The sequence below is a fragment of the Salarias fasciatus genome, chromosome 1 (genome assembly GCF_902148845.1).
Source record: "Salarias fasciatus chromosome 1, fSalaFa1.1, whole genome shotgun sequence".
Lineage (NCBI taxonomy): Eukaryota > Metazoa > Chordata > Actinopteri > Blenniiformes > Blenniidae > Salarias > Salarias fasciatus.
Genome location: NC_043745.1, coordinates 38,355,253 through 38,371,508, shown reverse-complemented (window position 1 = coordinate 38,371,508; position 16,256 = coordinate 38,355,253). Strand labels below are relative to the sequence as shown.

General features: G+C 43.1%; 1 protein-coding gene across 1 annotated transcript in view; it reads left to right on the top strand.

Annotated features, from left to right (window-relative positions):
* LOC115402854 (GRAM domain-containing protein 2A-like) overlaps positions 1–16,256 on the top strand; it is a 39,534-nt gene that overhangs the window by 22,403 nt on the left and 875 nt on the right. Inside the window, exons 4-10 of the mRNA XM_030111499.1 lie at positions 998–1,070; positions 2,173–2,276; positions 3,424–3,522; positions 8,091–8,162; positions 8,245–8,301; positions 10,413–10,590; positions 13,005–13,098. Of these exons, the coding sequence (XP_029967359.1) occupies positions 998–1,070; positions 2,173–2,276; positions 3,424–3,522; positions 8,091–8,162; positions 8,245–8,301; positions 10,413–10,590; positions 13,005–13,098 (677 nt within the window). The remainder of the gene's footprint in view (positions 1–997; positions 1,071–2,172; positions 2,277–3,423; positions 3,523–8,090; positions 8,163–8,244; positions 8,302–10,412; positions 10,591–13,004; positions 13,099–16,256) is intronic.

Genomic DNA, 16,256 nt, shown 5'->3' with positions numbered 1-16,256 from the left:
ATGACCCCTTATATATTTGGAGAGAGGAAGTGAAGTGGTGACTCGTTCTCTCCAGGCTTCCACCTGCTGGTAGTGGAGCCCGGAGCGTTACTGTAACACGCTTTGAGCAGCGAGATCTGGAGGACATGGAGCCGCTATAAATAGAAAGACAAAAACATGAGCGTCAGACAACAACGGAGCGGGTGGATGGCGAGTTGGCTGAGCCACGGAGCAGTACCGGGGGGGGGGGGGGGGGGGGGAACGACTCAAGCCTCTCGGGTGTAAAATGTTTTATTCCCTCTGAAATTGGCAAAAAGAAAACTTAGACGACAGGCTGGAAGCCGCCTGGCAGCAGGACGGAAGGGAGTGAGAGTCAGGAGCACCTGAGTGTGTGTGTGTGTGTGTGCAAGAGTGGATTTCTCTTTTCTTTTTTAGCTCTTGATGATGAAGGGCGGTGTGTGTGTGTGTGTGTGTGTGTGTGTGTGTGTGTGTGTGTGTGTGTGTGTGTGTGTGTGTGTGTAAGAGAGAGACGGAGAGGGAGGGTGTCAGCTGGGTGCTGCAGACTGTAGAGTCACCGGAGGAGCATTCGAGGCAGAGAAAGAGAGCCTTGTAGTTGGGAAAGAGCTCAGTGGCTGGAAACTGAAGCGCTGCTGTTGTAGGTGTGTGTAGGCGTAGGTGTCCACGTTAGCTCTAGCTGTGTGTGTGTGTGTGTGTGTGTAGAGCAGAGGCAGAACCTTTCAGCACTGACCGGCGGCAGGGGGAACAGTGTGTGTCTTGCAGCAGCTTGCTCCAGGCCCTGGACGTTCGTGAGTGTGTGTGTGAGTACGGTGCCAACGTGCTGAGCCTGGTGCAGAGCTCGCGTCCGTTGAAGGAGCGGGTGGTGTCGGCGCCGAGCGGAGCCGGAGGAGGCGGAGGTGGCGGTGGCGGCGGCAGCGGCGGCGGCGTGGTTGGTGGGGCGGTGCAGGCAGGCCGGTCCGCCAAGGAGCTGCTCATGACTCTGCCCTGTCCCTCTGCACAGACTGTCAGCAAGTACAACTCGCAGTATCACAAACTGTTCGCCTGCGTGCCGAAGGATGAGATCCTCATGAAAGGTACGGTCGACCCGCCGAGCGCTGTCCGGCGTCGTTTCTGTCATTGGCTTGTTTCAGCGTTCGCAGGACTGCCAACTCTTCTGCCCAACTTGGACCGAGACTTTAGAACATGCAAACACATAATTTCACACCAATTGTAAATAATGTGTGTGAATGTTTTAATTTCCTGTATTTCTGCAGATGAGTTCAATACAAGAAGTCGTTAACTCGTGCGGCTGCAGTACCTGTGTCCCACCTAGAGGGGGCACAAATGATCAGTGTGTGTTGATCTGTTAGGAAAAACATGCATCTTCTCTCGTAATCACACATTAAAATTCAGAATACTTTTCACATTCATTTTAAAGCTTTTTATTTCAGCGGACCTCGGTTTGGTCCCGTAATGTCCGTGGTCCTCATAACGATAGGAATACCAACACAGAGACACAAATTCAGTAGCCTTTGATTAAAAAAAAAACAAACAAACAAAAAAAAAAAATCAGGTTTGTTGAGATTCACAGAAAATACAGATACAAACAAAACAGGGATGCAAACTATCAGTATGTCAGGAAAAGATTCCAAGTTAAAGTGAAGAGTTGGCAGAACTGAATACTCTCCATCCAGTCTTTTAGTGTTGCACAAAAGAAGCGTTGAAAAACAAAGAAAGAGGAAACTTAACTACTTAACTGCTTTTCACATCAAGTGACGTCAAGCCGATGAGCTAATTTCACACATTTATCATGGTCTGTGTGTGTGTGTGTGTGTGTTTACTTTTGAGATATTCCATCAATTGCCTTTACATCATTTGTGTTTGATGTGCATAAAAACAGAAAGCTGGTTATTTAAAAAAAGAAGCTTGAAGAAATCAACATTTAGTTCATTTAGTTTTGTTTCAGACATCGATTTAGTATGTTGTGATTGAATCCTCCCTTCATGTAGCTATACATTTAGCATGAAGCTACTGAACTGTAAGTTTATTCGGGACATTGCAGTACTCCTGAAGGCGATACAGTCCCACTAATATCTCACCTTTCCTGCCAGTCATTTGATGAACTTGCATGTCGAAGAGACAGTTTTGAAGCGAAGTCGCTTGCTGAGCGTGTTTCTCTGTCTCCTCCCTCCTCAGTATACTCCTGTGCTCTCCTCAGAGATATCCTTCTCCAAGGCCGGCTCTACATTTCCAGAAACTGGCTCTGTTTCTATGCCAACCTCTTCGGCAAGGACATCAAGGTGCGAATGACTGACGGGCGCTTTAATGAACTCAAACCGCCGGAGCCTCCCGATCCGACGATCTGATGAGACTCGGTCCATCGTTTGACCGGGAGCCGGCCGGGATCATTTACTGAACAGAGGCTTTGCGGCTTTAAAGGGATACTTCAACATTTTGGTAAATTGGCCCATTTCGAGCAATTCCTTAGTCATTTCGAACAGCATACTTACTTTTTTTGTGAGGGCGAGCTGTTGTTTATTCAGAGGTGAGTCGGGGAAGATTTTCAGGACGGACACAATGGAAGTGAATGGTATTTTTGTTCCCCCTCATCAAACTCATCTAATGCACAATCCAACAACCCCAAAACACTTTGGTGGACACGTTATAATCCGCACATTCACTATGCTGTGAAATATTAATGCAAAATTACGAGACTTAGTTTGTTTTTTTTTTGCGAAGATTGCTAAGACGGAACTACTTACTAAACATGGCGTCTGGGCGTAGTGATTTCATAAGAAAAAGTAGTTCCCAGTATTTGCTTCAGTGTCGTAACGCTGCAATATTATTTGTTGGTGTTCCACAGCGTAGTGAATGTGCGGATTATAACGTGTCCACCAGAGTGTTTTGGGGTTGTTGGATTGTGTATTTGATGAGTTTGATGAGGGGAAGCAAAAATACCGCCCACTTCCATTATGTCCGCCGCGAAGCGCTCCTCGACTCACCGCAGAATAAACAATAGCTCGCCCTCACAAAAAACAGCAAGTATGCTCTTCGAAATGACTAAGGAATTGCGCTAAATGGGCCAATTTGCCAAAATGTTGAAGTATCCCTTTAAATCCTGGAGGTGTTCAGGACTCGGCAGCAGGTTCGGGGGAACGTAGCCGGGTTTTCCTCTTTGATGCTGTGCATTGTACCCTCTCCTCCGTCTGCCTGAAACCAAACCTCTCCTGACGTCTCACTGACAATAAGCTTCTTATTCCGGCTGCATTCTTCACATTCTGACTGAAATCAGACACCTTTCATGTCCACCCCTGATTTTTCTCGGGGGGGGTTTCTGCCAGGTGGGGATTTTTCTCCCCACTGTTGACAGAGATCTTCTCTCTCGCTCTACCTGACTCCTGATGTCTGCCTCAGACCTGAGCCTTGGTTTTCTCCATGGTTCCCCAGGTGGCCATCCCGGTGGTTTCCGTCCGGCTGGTGAAGAAGCACAAGACAGCCGGCCTGGTGCCAAACGGCTTGGCCATCACCACAGACACGGGCCAGAAGGTAAACGCCCCCGTCCAAACTAAAGTACTTGTGCTGATTAGTGCAGCGTGGCGGCAGTTTCCAGCAGGGCCGTGATGGAAAGAACAACACCGCGCTATAGATAGACACGGAGCGGCGTGGCAGCGTGGCGGTGCAGGAGAGGACAGCGAGAGGCTTTTTCCACCATAGCTGTGTTGTTTACCAGGGCCTCTTGACTTTCAGTCACACACGACTCAACCTCTGGTCAGGTGCTGCGTTCCAAGGACATTTTGTACCTTTCAGCCCGTGATTGCAGACAGCCGGCGAGCGGCATTAGCATGTGCCGCTGCGTTTATCTTCAGCTTCCCATTAGCCTCCAGACACCAGGAAAGATCTGCAAGCCCTCCGCAGCGGGTGAAGCATGTTTGAATTGTTTCCCTCAGATGAATTATCTGTGTGCGACACGCCCTCTGCTTGGGGAGAACCAAGCAGGGAAACGAAGCCGTTTGAAAACATGACCTGCTAAATGGAGGAGATAATGTGACACTGCCGAGCTGCCATCCGTACATCCCCCACCTCACACACCTCTCTGTTACCCCTTTCCCACTGCAACTAGCGGGTCGTCCCGTGTCTGCGACCCGCTAACTATCGCCTTTTTAGATGCCTTTCCCACCGCCTGCAGACCCACATCTCACCTCCTGCTGGCGAGCCGCATCGCTGCGTTTTCCCGCACTGATGGTGTCCCACGTTGATGACATCATCAGCGCGACGGAGCAAAACGAAAGTAAACAATGCAGCGGAAAACAGTCCCTGTTACCTGTAGACAAATCTTCTCTTCCCCACGGATCAGGGGAAGCTCTCTGGTCTCGCTATCTTGCCAATGCTGGGTCATGTTGACGGAGGAAATCTCACGCTGTGTCCAGAAACAACAACTAGCGCGCTAACTTAGCTGCGCTGCGTCGACGTCATCATGTACGTTCCCGGATGTGTCCCTCCCACTAAAAGCCGCTACAAACTCACCCGACAATTTACCGGGTCGATTGCAGGGTCAACAACCTGGGTCGAAATCCCAGGTCAAACCCTTTCCCACTGCCATGACTTAGCGGGTTTAAATGAGTTTTTTGGCCAGTGGGAAAGGGGTGTGTGTGACTATCAGAGGTGTGTGAAGCCCCCAGATCCCACACTGCACGGGACGCCGCCAGGTGTTTCAGCTGATGTCTTTCACATTATAAAACAGGATTGTAAGCAGCTGTTTTCATACATAGAGCATAAACTACAGAACTTTGCTGCTCATCGGGTTAGTCTTTATATGTAGTCTGCAGCTGTTGCAACAGTTCAGTTTTATTTATGTGGCACCAAATACAACAGTTATTTCAATACACTTTAAAGAAAAAAAAATCAGTTTTGCGTTTTTTTGCGTGAGTGGAGGGGAGTGTGGAGAGAAAAACTCCATTTTAAATGGAAGAAACATGAACAAACCAGACTCGGAGGAGACTTCCTGCTGTTACGGTTGGATTTTATGGGATTGAAGGAGAGAAAAACAAAAGACAGAGACAGAGAGCAACGAGGAAACAGAGATATATCCACAGTCTGCAGACACAGTTTCTTCAGGAGTCTCAGGTCACGACCTTCCTCTCATGATTTCCCACTGAACCATATTTTATATCCTCAGTTAATCTCTATTCCAGTCAGTTCTTGCATTAATTGTTTTTGCATAAAAGATATTACTGAAACATCTTGCAATTGAGACTTTCCACCCCAGTTTTGTGAGCTCGTCCAAATCTCAGCTCAGATATTCATTACATGCACACATAGATATTTATCATAATACATTCTCATATTTGAGGGAGTTAATGGTTGAAAAGAGAAAAGCAGATTATGTATATATTATGCATGCTTTTGTGAGAGCAACATTTTTATGCTAATCTCAGGATGATTTAGTCATTTTTCTTCCTGCACTGTGAGAGCTTCCACTGAAAAGCGGACAATTCATTGCATAATATTCTTTCTATTTGCAGCAGGCAGGTTTTCTGAGTCCTGCTGCCAGAGCATGTGCAGCTCGCACTGCAGCGGGCCGCCGGCACGATGAGGCTCACACGGCTCAGAAATAGCTCCCAGTCTAAAAAGACCCTCGTGGGTCCTGACGGAGGGAGCACGAGGCTTCGTCAAAATTAGAGCCGCACATGTCCAGGAAAAACACAATGGGACGCTTTCTGGGGTCTGCAGAAGACGTGGGACACTGCTCCCTGTCCCACGGTGTTTGGCTTCACTGTAATGTCAGTTGTCAATAAGTTGTCCTAAGACTGAAATGGGAACATTTTATTGAATCAAGGTCATGAGCTCAACATTTTTTCTTTTTAGTCTGATTTTGCACATTTATTTCTAGTAAATCAATACTTGAAACAACACGAGACAAAACAACAAAAGGAACAAAATGAAGGGAAAAAAAATCCCCAGTCCAAACTGCGAAATGTCATTTGGATTCTCCACGCGTGTTTTCAACGTCCGGAAAGAAGTAAATCAAACAACCAACCACTTAACTACGCATTTTCACTGTAAAAGGCAAAAAAATACCTTCACAGTTGCCCCGTTTACACATTTTCAAGTGAAAACGGGAGCCTTTAAGTGCCTTTTGGGCATCTGTTTATGACGGTCCTCAGAGAATCTTAATGCACAACTTTTGGAAAACGGCTCCCAAAGTGGAACTTTTAAAAAATTCTCCAACTCCGTGTCCATGGACACGGGGAAAACACACCTCTCTGAAAATGCTGCTACTGCGCGTGCACGCCATAGTTACACTAAATAATTGTTCTGCACCTGCTCAGTATAGACAGACAATAGGAACAATGTTTTCCTCCAGGGCTTCGTGACTCCCAGTCCAGATCCTTCTGGTCCCGGTCCTGGTCCAAGTCCAGATTCTCCTGGTCCTGGTCCCAGTCCAGATTTTCCTGGTCCTGGTCCCAGTCCAGATCCTTCTGGTCCTGGTTCCAGTCCAGATTCTTCTGGGAATTTCTAGTTTTAGATTTACAGTCACGCTAACCACAATCCAACTTGGTGTTCTGTCCATGTGAGTGTCCCTGTTCTCCCATTGTTAATGTTTTAGTGTCTTGTTCTCTGCAGCAGGTGTGTGTGGTTTCATTACAAAACAATACTATGAAAGGAATACTCACAGCAAATGTAACACAAAATTTGGCTCTATGCAGATAATATGTCACTCTTATTGCAAAACGTATAAACGTCTTGTCCTGAAACAGTACTATATGAATTTAAACAAATCGGTTTTCTTGCCTATCCACTCACCCTAGGCCCCAATGAAAGCAGGGGTCATCAAATAGATGCTGTTTTCCCAATAATTTACCGTCATCGTTTCTACTGTCTCTGCCTTCTCTGTGGGGACGGACATCGTTTTCCTGAGACTTGAAATGTCTTTAAATTTGTTCCCCTGCCCACTTTAAACGTTACCCCAGATCCTTGAAGCGCCGCCCTGCAGGAATTGTTAAAAACAGTGAAGATGCTTTCAGTTAAATCACCTCGGAGGTGAAAGACGATGTAACACACCTCAGCCAAAGGACAGCTGCACTCAGCTTTCCTGAAGGTTAATTAGGATGAGACACGGAGCGTGTCTCATAACAAGGACAAACATCCCTTCCTTCACCATTGTGTAATATCTCTTATGTAACTTCACTCCCATACATGTACATTATGACTGTGTGTGTTTGATGAGGGTGAAAGTTCACGTCTGCTGCCCTTCACTGTTCAGACTGGAGTGTTTAAATGACTCAGATAAGACGGAGCGGCGCTGAGAGTTGACACTGTTACCCGTCCTGGTCAGACCGAGAGGTGGATCAACCCTCTCTGACCTGTCGGGAACAGTAACCTGGAACAAAACTGGGGTTAAAAAAACAGATAAACAGTCTGTGCCCCAGATTCAAGCCAGAAAGTTGAGTCTTGTTACACATCTTGAATATATTGATATTTTTAGACTAACTGTTTCATTATTTTTAAAACAGGAAGTTCATCCATGTAGTGCTTCCTGGCTTTACATCTCTCACACAGAGTTTGAAAAAATTTTTTTGCATCTTTTACTTTAATTCAGATGTTTGTGTTACAAAAACCGCTTTGGTAAAACTGCTGGTTAGTTTCTTGTCCTGAAGTGCAAAGTAATCCGTAAGCGAAGCCCTCTGAGGGGGGTGATGCAGGTCTTCATGTAGAACACTGTGGGACAGCAGAAGGTCTCCTCCTCTGAGTCTGGTTCTGCAGAAAGTCTCCTCTGAGTCTGGTTCTGCAGATTTCTTCTCATTAAAGTTGAGTTTTTCTTTTCCACTGTCTCCTCCACTCGCTCATGTGGAATTTTTTTTTTTTTTTGTTTTTGTCAAAGTACCTTCAAATTGACTCCGTTGTGTTTGGAGCAATGCAAATACATCTGAATTGAATTGAGTTAATGAAGAAAACTAAATAAATTATCAGAAAAATGTGTTTTCAGATCCAGTTCATTGAAAAATCTCCTTCAGCTGACGAGTCTTTAAACACACAAACCTCATTCATTTTAAGTGGAACTTTTAACAGCTGTCCTAATGCGTTTCTGTCTGTTCTCCTCTGTGTTTCCCCAGTATGTATTTGTGTCGCTGCTGTCACGGGACAGCGTGTACGACGTCCTGCGCAGGATCTGCACACACCTGCAGGTCAGAGGTCGCCTCCACCTACATGCAGATCCGTGCTGCGTTCGCGTGTCCGATAACAAGGTCGTCTCCCTCCACTCCGCAGGTCAACGGCAAGAGCCTGAGCCTGAAGCAGTTCATGGAGGAGCCCACTCTGTCGCTGGTCAGTCTTCCCCACAGCAAGTCCGTTTGCCAGCAGCTAACCCTTCACTCACTCGCTCAGAGTCAAAGCGGAACTTCTGCATGTTGTGTGAAACTCGAACCTGAAGGCCGAGAGGATCAATAGATCCTCCTGCAGCCAAGCCGCAAGATCCTATCACAGCGCTCTGTGGAGTCACCTTGTCTCTGTGTGTGTGTGTGTGTGTGTGTGTGTGTGTGTGTGTGTGTGTGTGTGTCTACCACAGAATAGTTTTTGTGTTCAGGAATAACACACTCCTGTCAACAGGCTCGTCCTTGATCACCGTCTAACCTGATAATGTTATGAAGGGGAGGCCAAAAAAAAGAAAAGGGTGTTTGTTCAAGGAGCCGGTGTGTTACGATAAAGATTTCACACAGTTTTAGAAACTCCTGATGAAGAAATATGATACAGAAAAATGTCCTGTGACAGGTTGGACTTATATTATTAAAATTCTGGAATTTTCATCAAGATTTTGAGAAGAAATCCTAATTTAAAAAAAAGCACAGTTGGATTTTAAAACTAATGATTAAATGACATTTTAACACTTAAATGTAATCAAGAAAATTTTTAATTTCGTCTATACAAACACCAGACTGAGCATATAATCTAGAAACCTACCTGGAAATGCCCTTTTTTTGTTCTTTTTTTTTCATGCCTCAGTTCCTCCATGTACATATTTACTACTGCGCTTCATGTTTTCAGAAAAGCATCGTGTTTGTTTCAGTTTTCCTCTCTTGAGGTGTTTTGGAGCCCTGCAGAGACATCAGAACATTTTACTTTGGCACCCGGATTACTAACGGTTACATCAGAGAAATTTACTGAATGGCTTCTTCCTCTGTCCATCTCCTAAAACATGACTGTTGAATAGCGCTCCGAAAAGCATTAGTCATCCAGAAATAGTCCCCATTTTCAATTTGAGCCTAATTGCATGCTGGCAGCACACTCTTTCACTTTGGAGCGTTATCAGTTGGATCAGTGTCTTTACCTCCTCTTTCAGTCCGGTTTCACTCTGCGTATGAACAGAAACCAAGTCAAGGGGAAAACATGAGGCTTTTTTCTGCGGCTCTGCTTCGCCTGTTCCTCAGGAAAGACGGTTCTGCTCAAATTAAACATTCACAGATGTTGAAATGTTTGATATCTCTGGCATCAAACTTGAAATGCGTGACAATCCTCCTTAGTTGAAGAAAATGACGAGGTTCCTCTGGAGCCCTCAGAGTTCTTCATTTGAACCAACAACTTGTCTATTAGATCCAGTCCCAACGAGACTATAGGACATTGTCCTCCTTATTAGTAATCAATATTAGATCAGACCTATTGACCTATTTGAGTCTTTGCAGTCAGCTTCCAGGGCTTATTGTAGCACAGCGACAGCTCTGGTAAAACCTATTGATGATCTTCTCATGGCCTCAGATGAAGGACTTGTCTCTGGTCTGCTCTCTGTCCTGGTCTCTGGTCTGCTCTGTGTTCTGGTCTGTGGTCTGCTCTCTGTCCTGGTCTGTGGTCTACTCTGTGTTCTGGTCTGTGGTGTGGTCTCTGTTCTGGTCTATGGTCTGCTCTCTGTCCTGGTCTGTGGTCTGCTCTGTGTTCTGGTCTGTGGTGTGGTCTCTGTTCTGGTCTTTTTTATGTTCTCTGGTATGTTGTCTGTCCTGGTCTCTGTCCTGGTCTATGTTATGGTCTCTGTTAGATCTTAGTGCTGCATGATCAGAACAGCCTACTACAGAGACTGCTTTCAGTCTTATTTGGACAGATTCCACTGTGTTCATGTTGATGCTCAGCTGAGTTCACCGTGGAGTTCCACAGGGTTCTGAGTTCGGTCCCATACTTTTCACATTTCCCATGTTTCCTGCATAGAGTATCATTTTAAAGCATTGTATGAACTTCAACTGCTATGCAGATGATACATAAATCTATCTATGAAACCAGCTCAGACTGATCAACTTGTTTTGCGAAGACATAAATGTCTGGATGATCTGGAATCTTCTTCTCATCTGAGTATTAATAATAGGATTGTTGTTTTTCCCCTGCTAACCCTAAGTACCATTTCTGATCCAGAAACCTAAAAACAGGATTTGTGTGTGCTCCCCTTTCCTCCGCAGGACGAGTTCCCAGCTCCGGACGAGTTCCCGGCGGTGGACGAATTCCCGTCAGTGTTAAAGTGGAGGCGGAAACCCTCGGTGGTGTCGGTGTCCTCCTCCCTTCCTGACCTGCTGGGAAACTCCACCAGCAGCCTGAGCGCCGCAGACACGCCCTTCAAATCAGAGCAGCCGCTGGAAGGTGATACAACCTGACGGAGATGTTCCAGAGTTAAAGTCCAAGGCCGAGCTGAAGGCCACACTCTTTACTTCAGCGTGGCGTCCAGAGGAAGTCCTGCTCAGACTGGTGGTTCTTTGACGAGACCGGGTCGGCAGCCGTGATCCAGAGGGCGATACATACAAAGAAAGTGCTGCCGGTTTAGATTCATTGTTTTAAACCGAAACTCTGTTATATCATAGCCCCGTTTACTCAGTGTTTCACGTAAAAACACATTGTTTTTGTTTCAGAAAAGTTGGAGTCGGAGCATTTTCAAACCGTTGTCTAGGTTTATTTTCCGTAAAATAGCCTCAGATTCACAAGCTTGAAGAAAAAAACCAGCAGTTTAAACTTGATAAACACACATTTTTCAAACCAGTTGCAGTGGATATGCAATAAAGAGGCATTAAGACTGAACAAATGAGCTAAAAACACACAAAAGCCTGTGTGGTTATTCCTTTTAATGTTCCAGAATTCATGATAAGTACAGCTTGAAGCTCTGAATCGCTTCAGAAAACAGAATTTAGATGAGTGGAATTCCTCATCAGAGTAATGAGTTGTGCTGAACCGTCGATGGCGAAGCAGCTGCAGACGGCGTATTAAAGATTCATCAGAGTTCAAATGGAAAGCATCTGACGAGCACGAGAAGAGTCGAGCTTCTGATTCCTTTATTTTAGTGAGATAAAGTGTGTGTCACGGGTTATCCCCTCTGTGAATAGAAGGTCTCTCTGAGGACAACAGTCTTATCAAAATGTCTTTCAGAGCTTTTTAGATTTATTGTATTTCACAAAGCCTTCATGTTTTCACGTTTTCACACAAGATTTCATTGTAAGTTGAATGTGTTTCGTGTGTGTGTGTGTGTGTGTGTGTGTGTGTGTGTGTGTGTGTGTGTGTGTGTGTGTGTGTGTGGCAGAGAATGAGTAATTGCTTCTGGATGACAACGTTTGTCTTACGCAACGACGCGTTAAGCCCTAAATGGAGATGAAATGATTAAAAGGCTCCGGCTGGATGCAGATTAAGTCCAGATTATCACAGACAATGTCGGCTGTCAGAGTTTGTGTGGGGACAGTTCTGCAGAGCGAGACGGCTTCAGACCGTCTCTCGATACCCGCAAACACTGATGCTTGTTCTCAGATCCGTGTGTGTATGCATTATTATCACAGCTGGAAACGATTAAATCGAAGATGTACAGTTTCAAACTGGAAGGATGAAAACTGTAATGACCAGTAATGTTATCCTTTCAGAAACTTTCAATGTCATAAAACCAATAATGTAGTGATTCTTGCTAGATGCACAAATATGAAAACTTTGATCGATACTGGTATAAAAACAAGTTTCTATGATGATTTTCTGTACGGACAAAGATATCAGCCCTGAATCTGAAAATAATTTCTTTATTTACCAAATTTCAAATACAAAATACAAAATAAATGCAAATGAATAACTTAGTTGTAGGATAACCGTCAAACTTACAAATTTTCCAAATTGTAAAGTTAAAGTAAATCTTCGAACACTGAAGTAATGTTTTGAGGAAGCAACCGTTAAAAACACTGGAAGTCTCGGTTTTGTTTTGTTTTTTTTTGGCATGGTACACACTAAAACAAGTCATGTCACCTCACATCTGTGAAATCACAAAATCAAAAATATCAGAACCATGACTGAGATATAACTTGTTTTTGCATATTCCCCAACTTAAATCAGCTCTAACCCACACAACGGTAGCTACACCAAAATTGGCCGTTAATGTTGCAGCAGTTTTACTTTTTGGGCCGATCCTGATGGGTTAGAAGTTGACCCATATCGGCCAATATATTGTGCATCCCTAATCCTGGCCTTTTTCAATGGCAGCAGTGGTTCATGGAGTTTCTCTGTATTCCACCGAATCACAGCATTTGCAAAAACTTTTACGCGGTTTTCAAAAAGTTGCATTTTCAGTAGACGGCCACACTGGGGGCTGCAAAAGTTTCCCATTTATACCCGAAACGTCACGTGCACGAGGCCTCAGTGAAATCTTCTCTGTCCAATAGATTTCCTATGCTGATGACTCTTTGTTGTATCAGATGATTGGAATCTGTATGGATACGTTAAGATGTTATTTTAAATCTTTGAGAGTTTGGTCCTAAACTGTAGAAACTCTTTAACATTCAGGAAACCATGGGAGCGTCCATGGAAACCTCATTTATCACCATGTGCGTTTTGCACACGTCACGCCGCCTCATTCATGACTGTGGTTTGTTTTTCCTGACTTCCCCCAACAGGTGGGCCTGCAGCCGTGCTTATGCTGCTGCACGCACACACACACACACACACACACACACACACACACACACACACACACACACACACACACACACACACACTCGGCGTAGCGAGTGTTAATGGTTGATTGTGTGTTTCAGAGCGAGCGCTGCAGACGGACAGAGGTCTTCTATCAGAGCCGGTGGCAGAGCTGGGCCAGATGGAGTACCAGCTGCTCAAGTTCTTCACCCTGCTGTGAGTGTACAGAGGAACACACGCACACACACACACACACACACACACACACACACACACCAACAACAGCACCTCCACCGCCTCCGGCAGCTCACACACACATAGCATTAACACGGAGATATAAATAGTCACTCAGGAGATCAGAGCTGTTTGTAGAAAAGTTTCCTCTCATGACCCTCTCTGAGGCTCCCCTTCCACAGATCATGCGCTCTGTCGTCTCTGCTCCTCCTCTTCCTCCTCCTCCTCCTCCTCCTCCTCCACCTGCAGCAGAGTCACGTGACCGATCAGAGTCGTTCAGTCGTCCTTCACCTGCGAGTCACGGAGCAGCTCTGCTGACGTGTCCCAGCCGATCTTAGATTACTGCTGCCGACGTCACTCTCCCACCCAGAGGACGCCTTTCCTCTAAAAACAGTGAAATCACTCAGTCAGTGTGAGGAGTGAGCAGAGTGCAATCTGTGGCCAGACCAGAGGAGGGGGCACTACTATCATTATTACTATCAGGAGAAATTAGGGGTAAAGTTGCCCTTTAAACACATTTTATCTTGTTAACCTCATATTTTTGGACATGGATGTAATGGAAATGTATTAAAGGCCAATGTTGGGCAAGTTACTTTTAAAAAGTAATTATAGTTACTAGTTACTTCTTGAAAACTAACTGGGTTACAATATGTTAAAATTAATTAATTACTAAACATTGTAACTATTTCTTTAAGTATTTTAATATTTCAAAGAATTTGGATCTCCTCTTCGTTCAACTTTACGATGCATGTTCAATTATTTTCGATAAAACGGAACATTGAAATAAATGGTAAATATATAATAGAATAAATGTTGCTGTGTAATATATAAGACACCAATTAAATTTCATTTTTAACTGTGGCTAGCATGTCTCCATTTGTAAAAGAATAACACAAAAAAAAAATAGATGTATGTCAGTAAATGTCCGTACTTCCATTTAAAGGCTGCTTTCATTTAATCAGGGCTCCATATCTATGTGCTCTGACCATCAGGGCTCTATGGCTGTATCTTTATCTGCTCTAATACACATTGAACTATGGCTATATCTTTGTCTTGTCACCTGATGCACTTTACACCAGTACAGTTCCTTCTTTCTGCATGATGATGTCATTTAGAACATTCCTGACTGAGGAGCTGCAACAATGTATCCATTTTAAATGATGTCATCATGTATTTTGACCTAGATATGCAAATGAGCAGCTGTGGAAATTTGGTGATAATTTCATTTCAAATGTTACTGACTCAGGAGTTGCAACAATGTGTCACTTTTAAATGATGTCACCGTCTAATTTGACCTACATATGCAAATGAGCTGCTATGCAAATTAGATGATGGTGTAATTTAGAACTTTCCTGACTGAGGAGTTGGTCACAATGTTTTGGTTTTAAAGCAACATTGTTGTTTTTTTCCCCCAAAACTCAATACAGTGCATTATATTTAATTATATTTAATCATTATTTCACGTGATAGACTTATGATGTTGTATTATGTATATAACAAGTCACTATTCAGTTCATTTCAACTTTATTCATATAGTACCAAGTACAACACAGTGATTTCTACAAGCGTTTACAGATAAAAATCCACAGGCTAGTGAACGGTGTTGGAAAAGTTGCTTTTAAAAAGATCCCCAGTGGACACCACTCGATTACTAGTTACTTCTTTCAAAAAGGAACTGAGTTACACTATTTTAAAAGTAACTAATTACTAGGCAAGGTGACTGTTGTGTTGCTTAAAATGTGAGAATGTCATTGAAGAAGATTAACTTATTAAATTACTTCTGCTTTTATGACAAGGAGATGCTAAAAATGAATTAAAATGAAGAAAAAAAAGAAATTCAAAGATGTGGAAGAATTTTAATGAGTGTATTTAGTACCATGCTGCCAAAAATCTACTCAGTTACAAGTAAAACTACTGTAGCCAATCATGGAACAATACAGCATTAAAACTGCATTTCTTGGAAAAGAAAAGCCAATGTTTCGCAGGTTTAATACAGTTTTCAGAGAAAATAACATCCCAGACAGGGCATTTCTTCAGATACACCAGTAGTTCATGTTTAATTCAGTGTTTGCATATTTGCCCTCAATAAATGGAACCCTAATCGCCCCAAAAGGCGACACGTCATGTTAAATGTGGCAAGAACTTTCATTCATGATCAGCGACAATCATGAATCATCGCATTTCTTTGGAAGTTTGGTGAATTAAAGTTTAATCTTTGCCAAAATAACCTGAAATGAATGTGAATGTTTTCCAAGTTTTTCATTTTTAGGAAACTCATTTGAATTTAATGCAACTTCATTTTACAAAATTGAGGCTTCAGGAATTAATTTGCCCCAAAAAACATGAACATCTCATTTCTTTTCACTTAGAATGGATTTAACAGGCTTTCAGGGAGTGTTGATGTGACAGGAAGTCCAATGCTGCTTCCTAGTGGTCAGAAGGAGACATTACAAGCTGAGATCAACATCAAGATCATTTTCTTCAGCTCATATTCAGAAAAGGAATACAGCATTTTATTGATATTTCAGTTGAGTTTTTTTAATTTAATTCGAACTTGTAAAATTTATGACTGTTCTCACTGAAACGCAGGGTTTTTTTAAGCATTTTAGTAATTTTTAAGTTTATCTTCATCTTCAACCGCTTATCCGACCCCGGATAATTTTTAAGTTTATTTTTAGAGTATTATTACTATTATGATTAATCAACTTATTATTAGTAAACTAAATTATATCTAAATAAACATCGTATCTTCTTTTTTTATTCAAAATTACTTTTACCTTTTACATAAAAAAAAGCTTTCATGCAAGATACAATAAGTAAAATTTTTGGAAGATGCCACAATGACGAGAATTTCTATAAGAAAAAAGAAGATTCAAAATAGAAAATCATTGCTGTGGAAAAAAGATAAAATGTCTTTTCTTCCTGTGACCATAAATAATGTTTTCAATGTTTTGTTTGATTTCATCTGAGCTTATATTCATCACCGATAAGTCTTGTACATATTTACATTTAAAATGACTTATCCGGTTTTTATCCTCTCTTATTTGATATTCAACTTTCTATTTGTTCTGCTTAAACATCTGAAAGTACATCTGCTCTGACATGCAAAATTGTGTGAAAAAAATCCAATGACAGGCTCA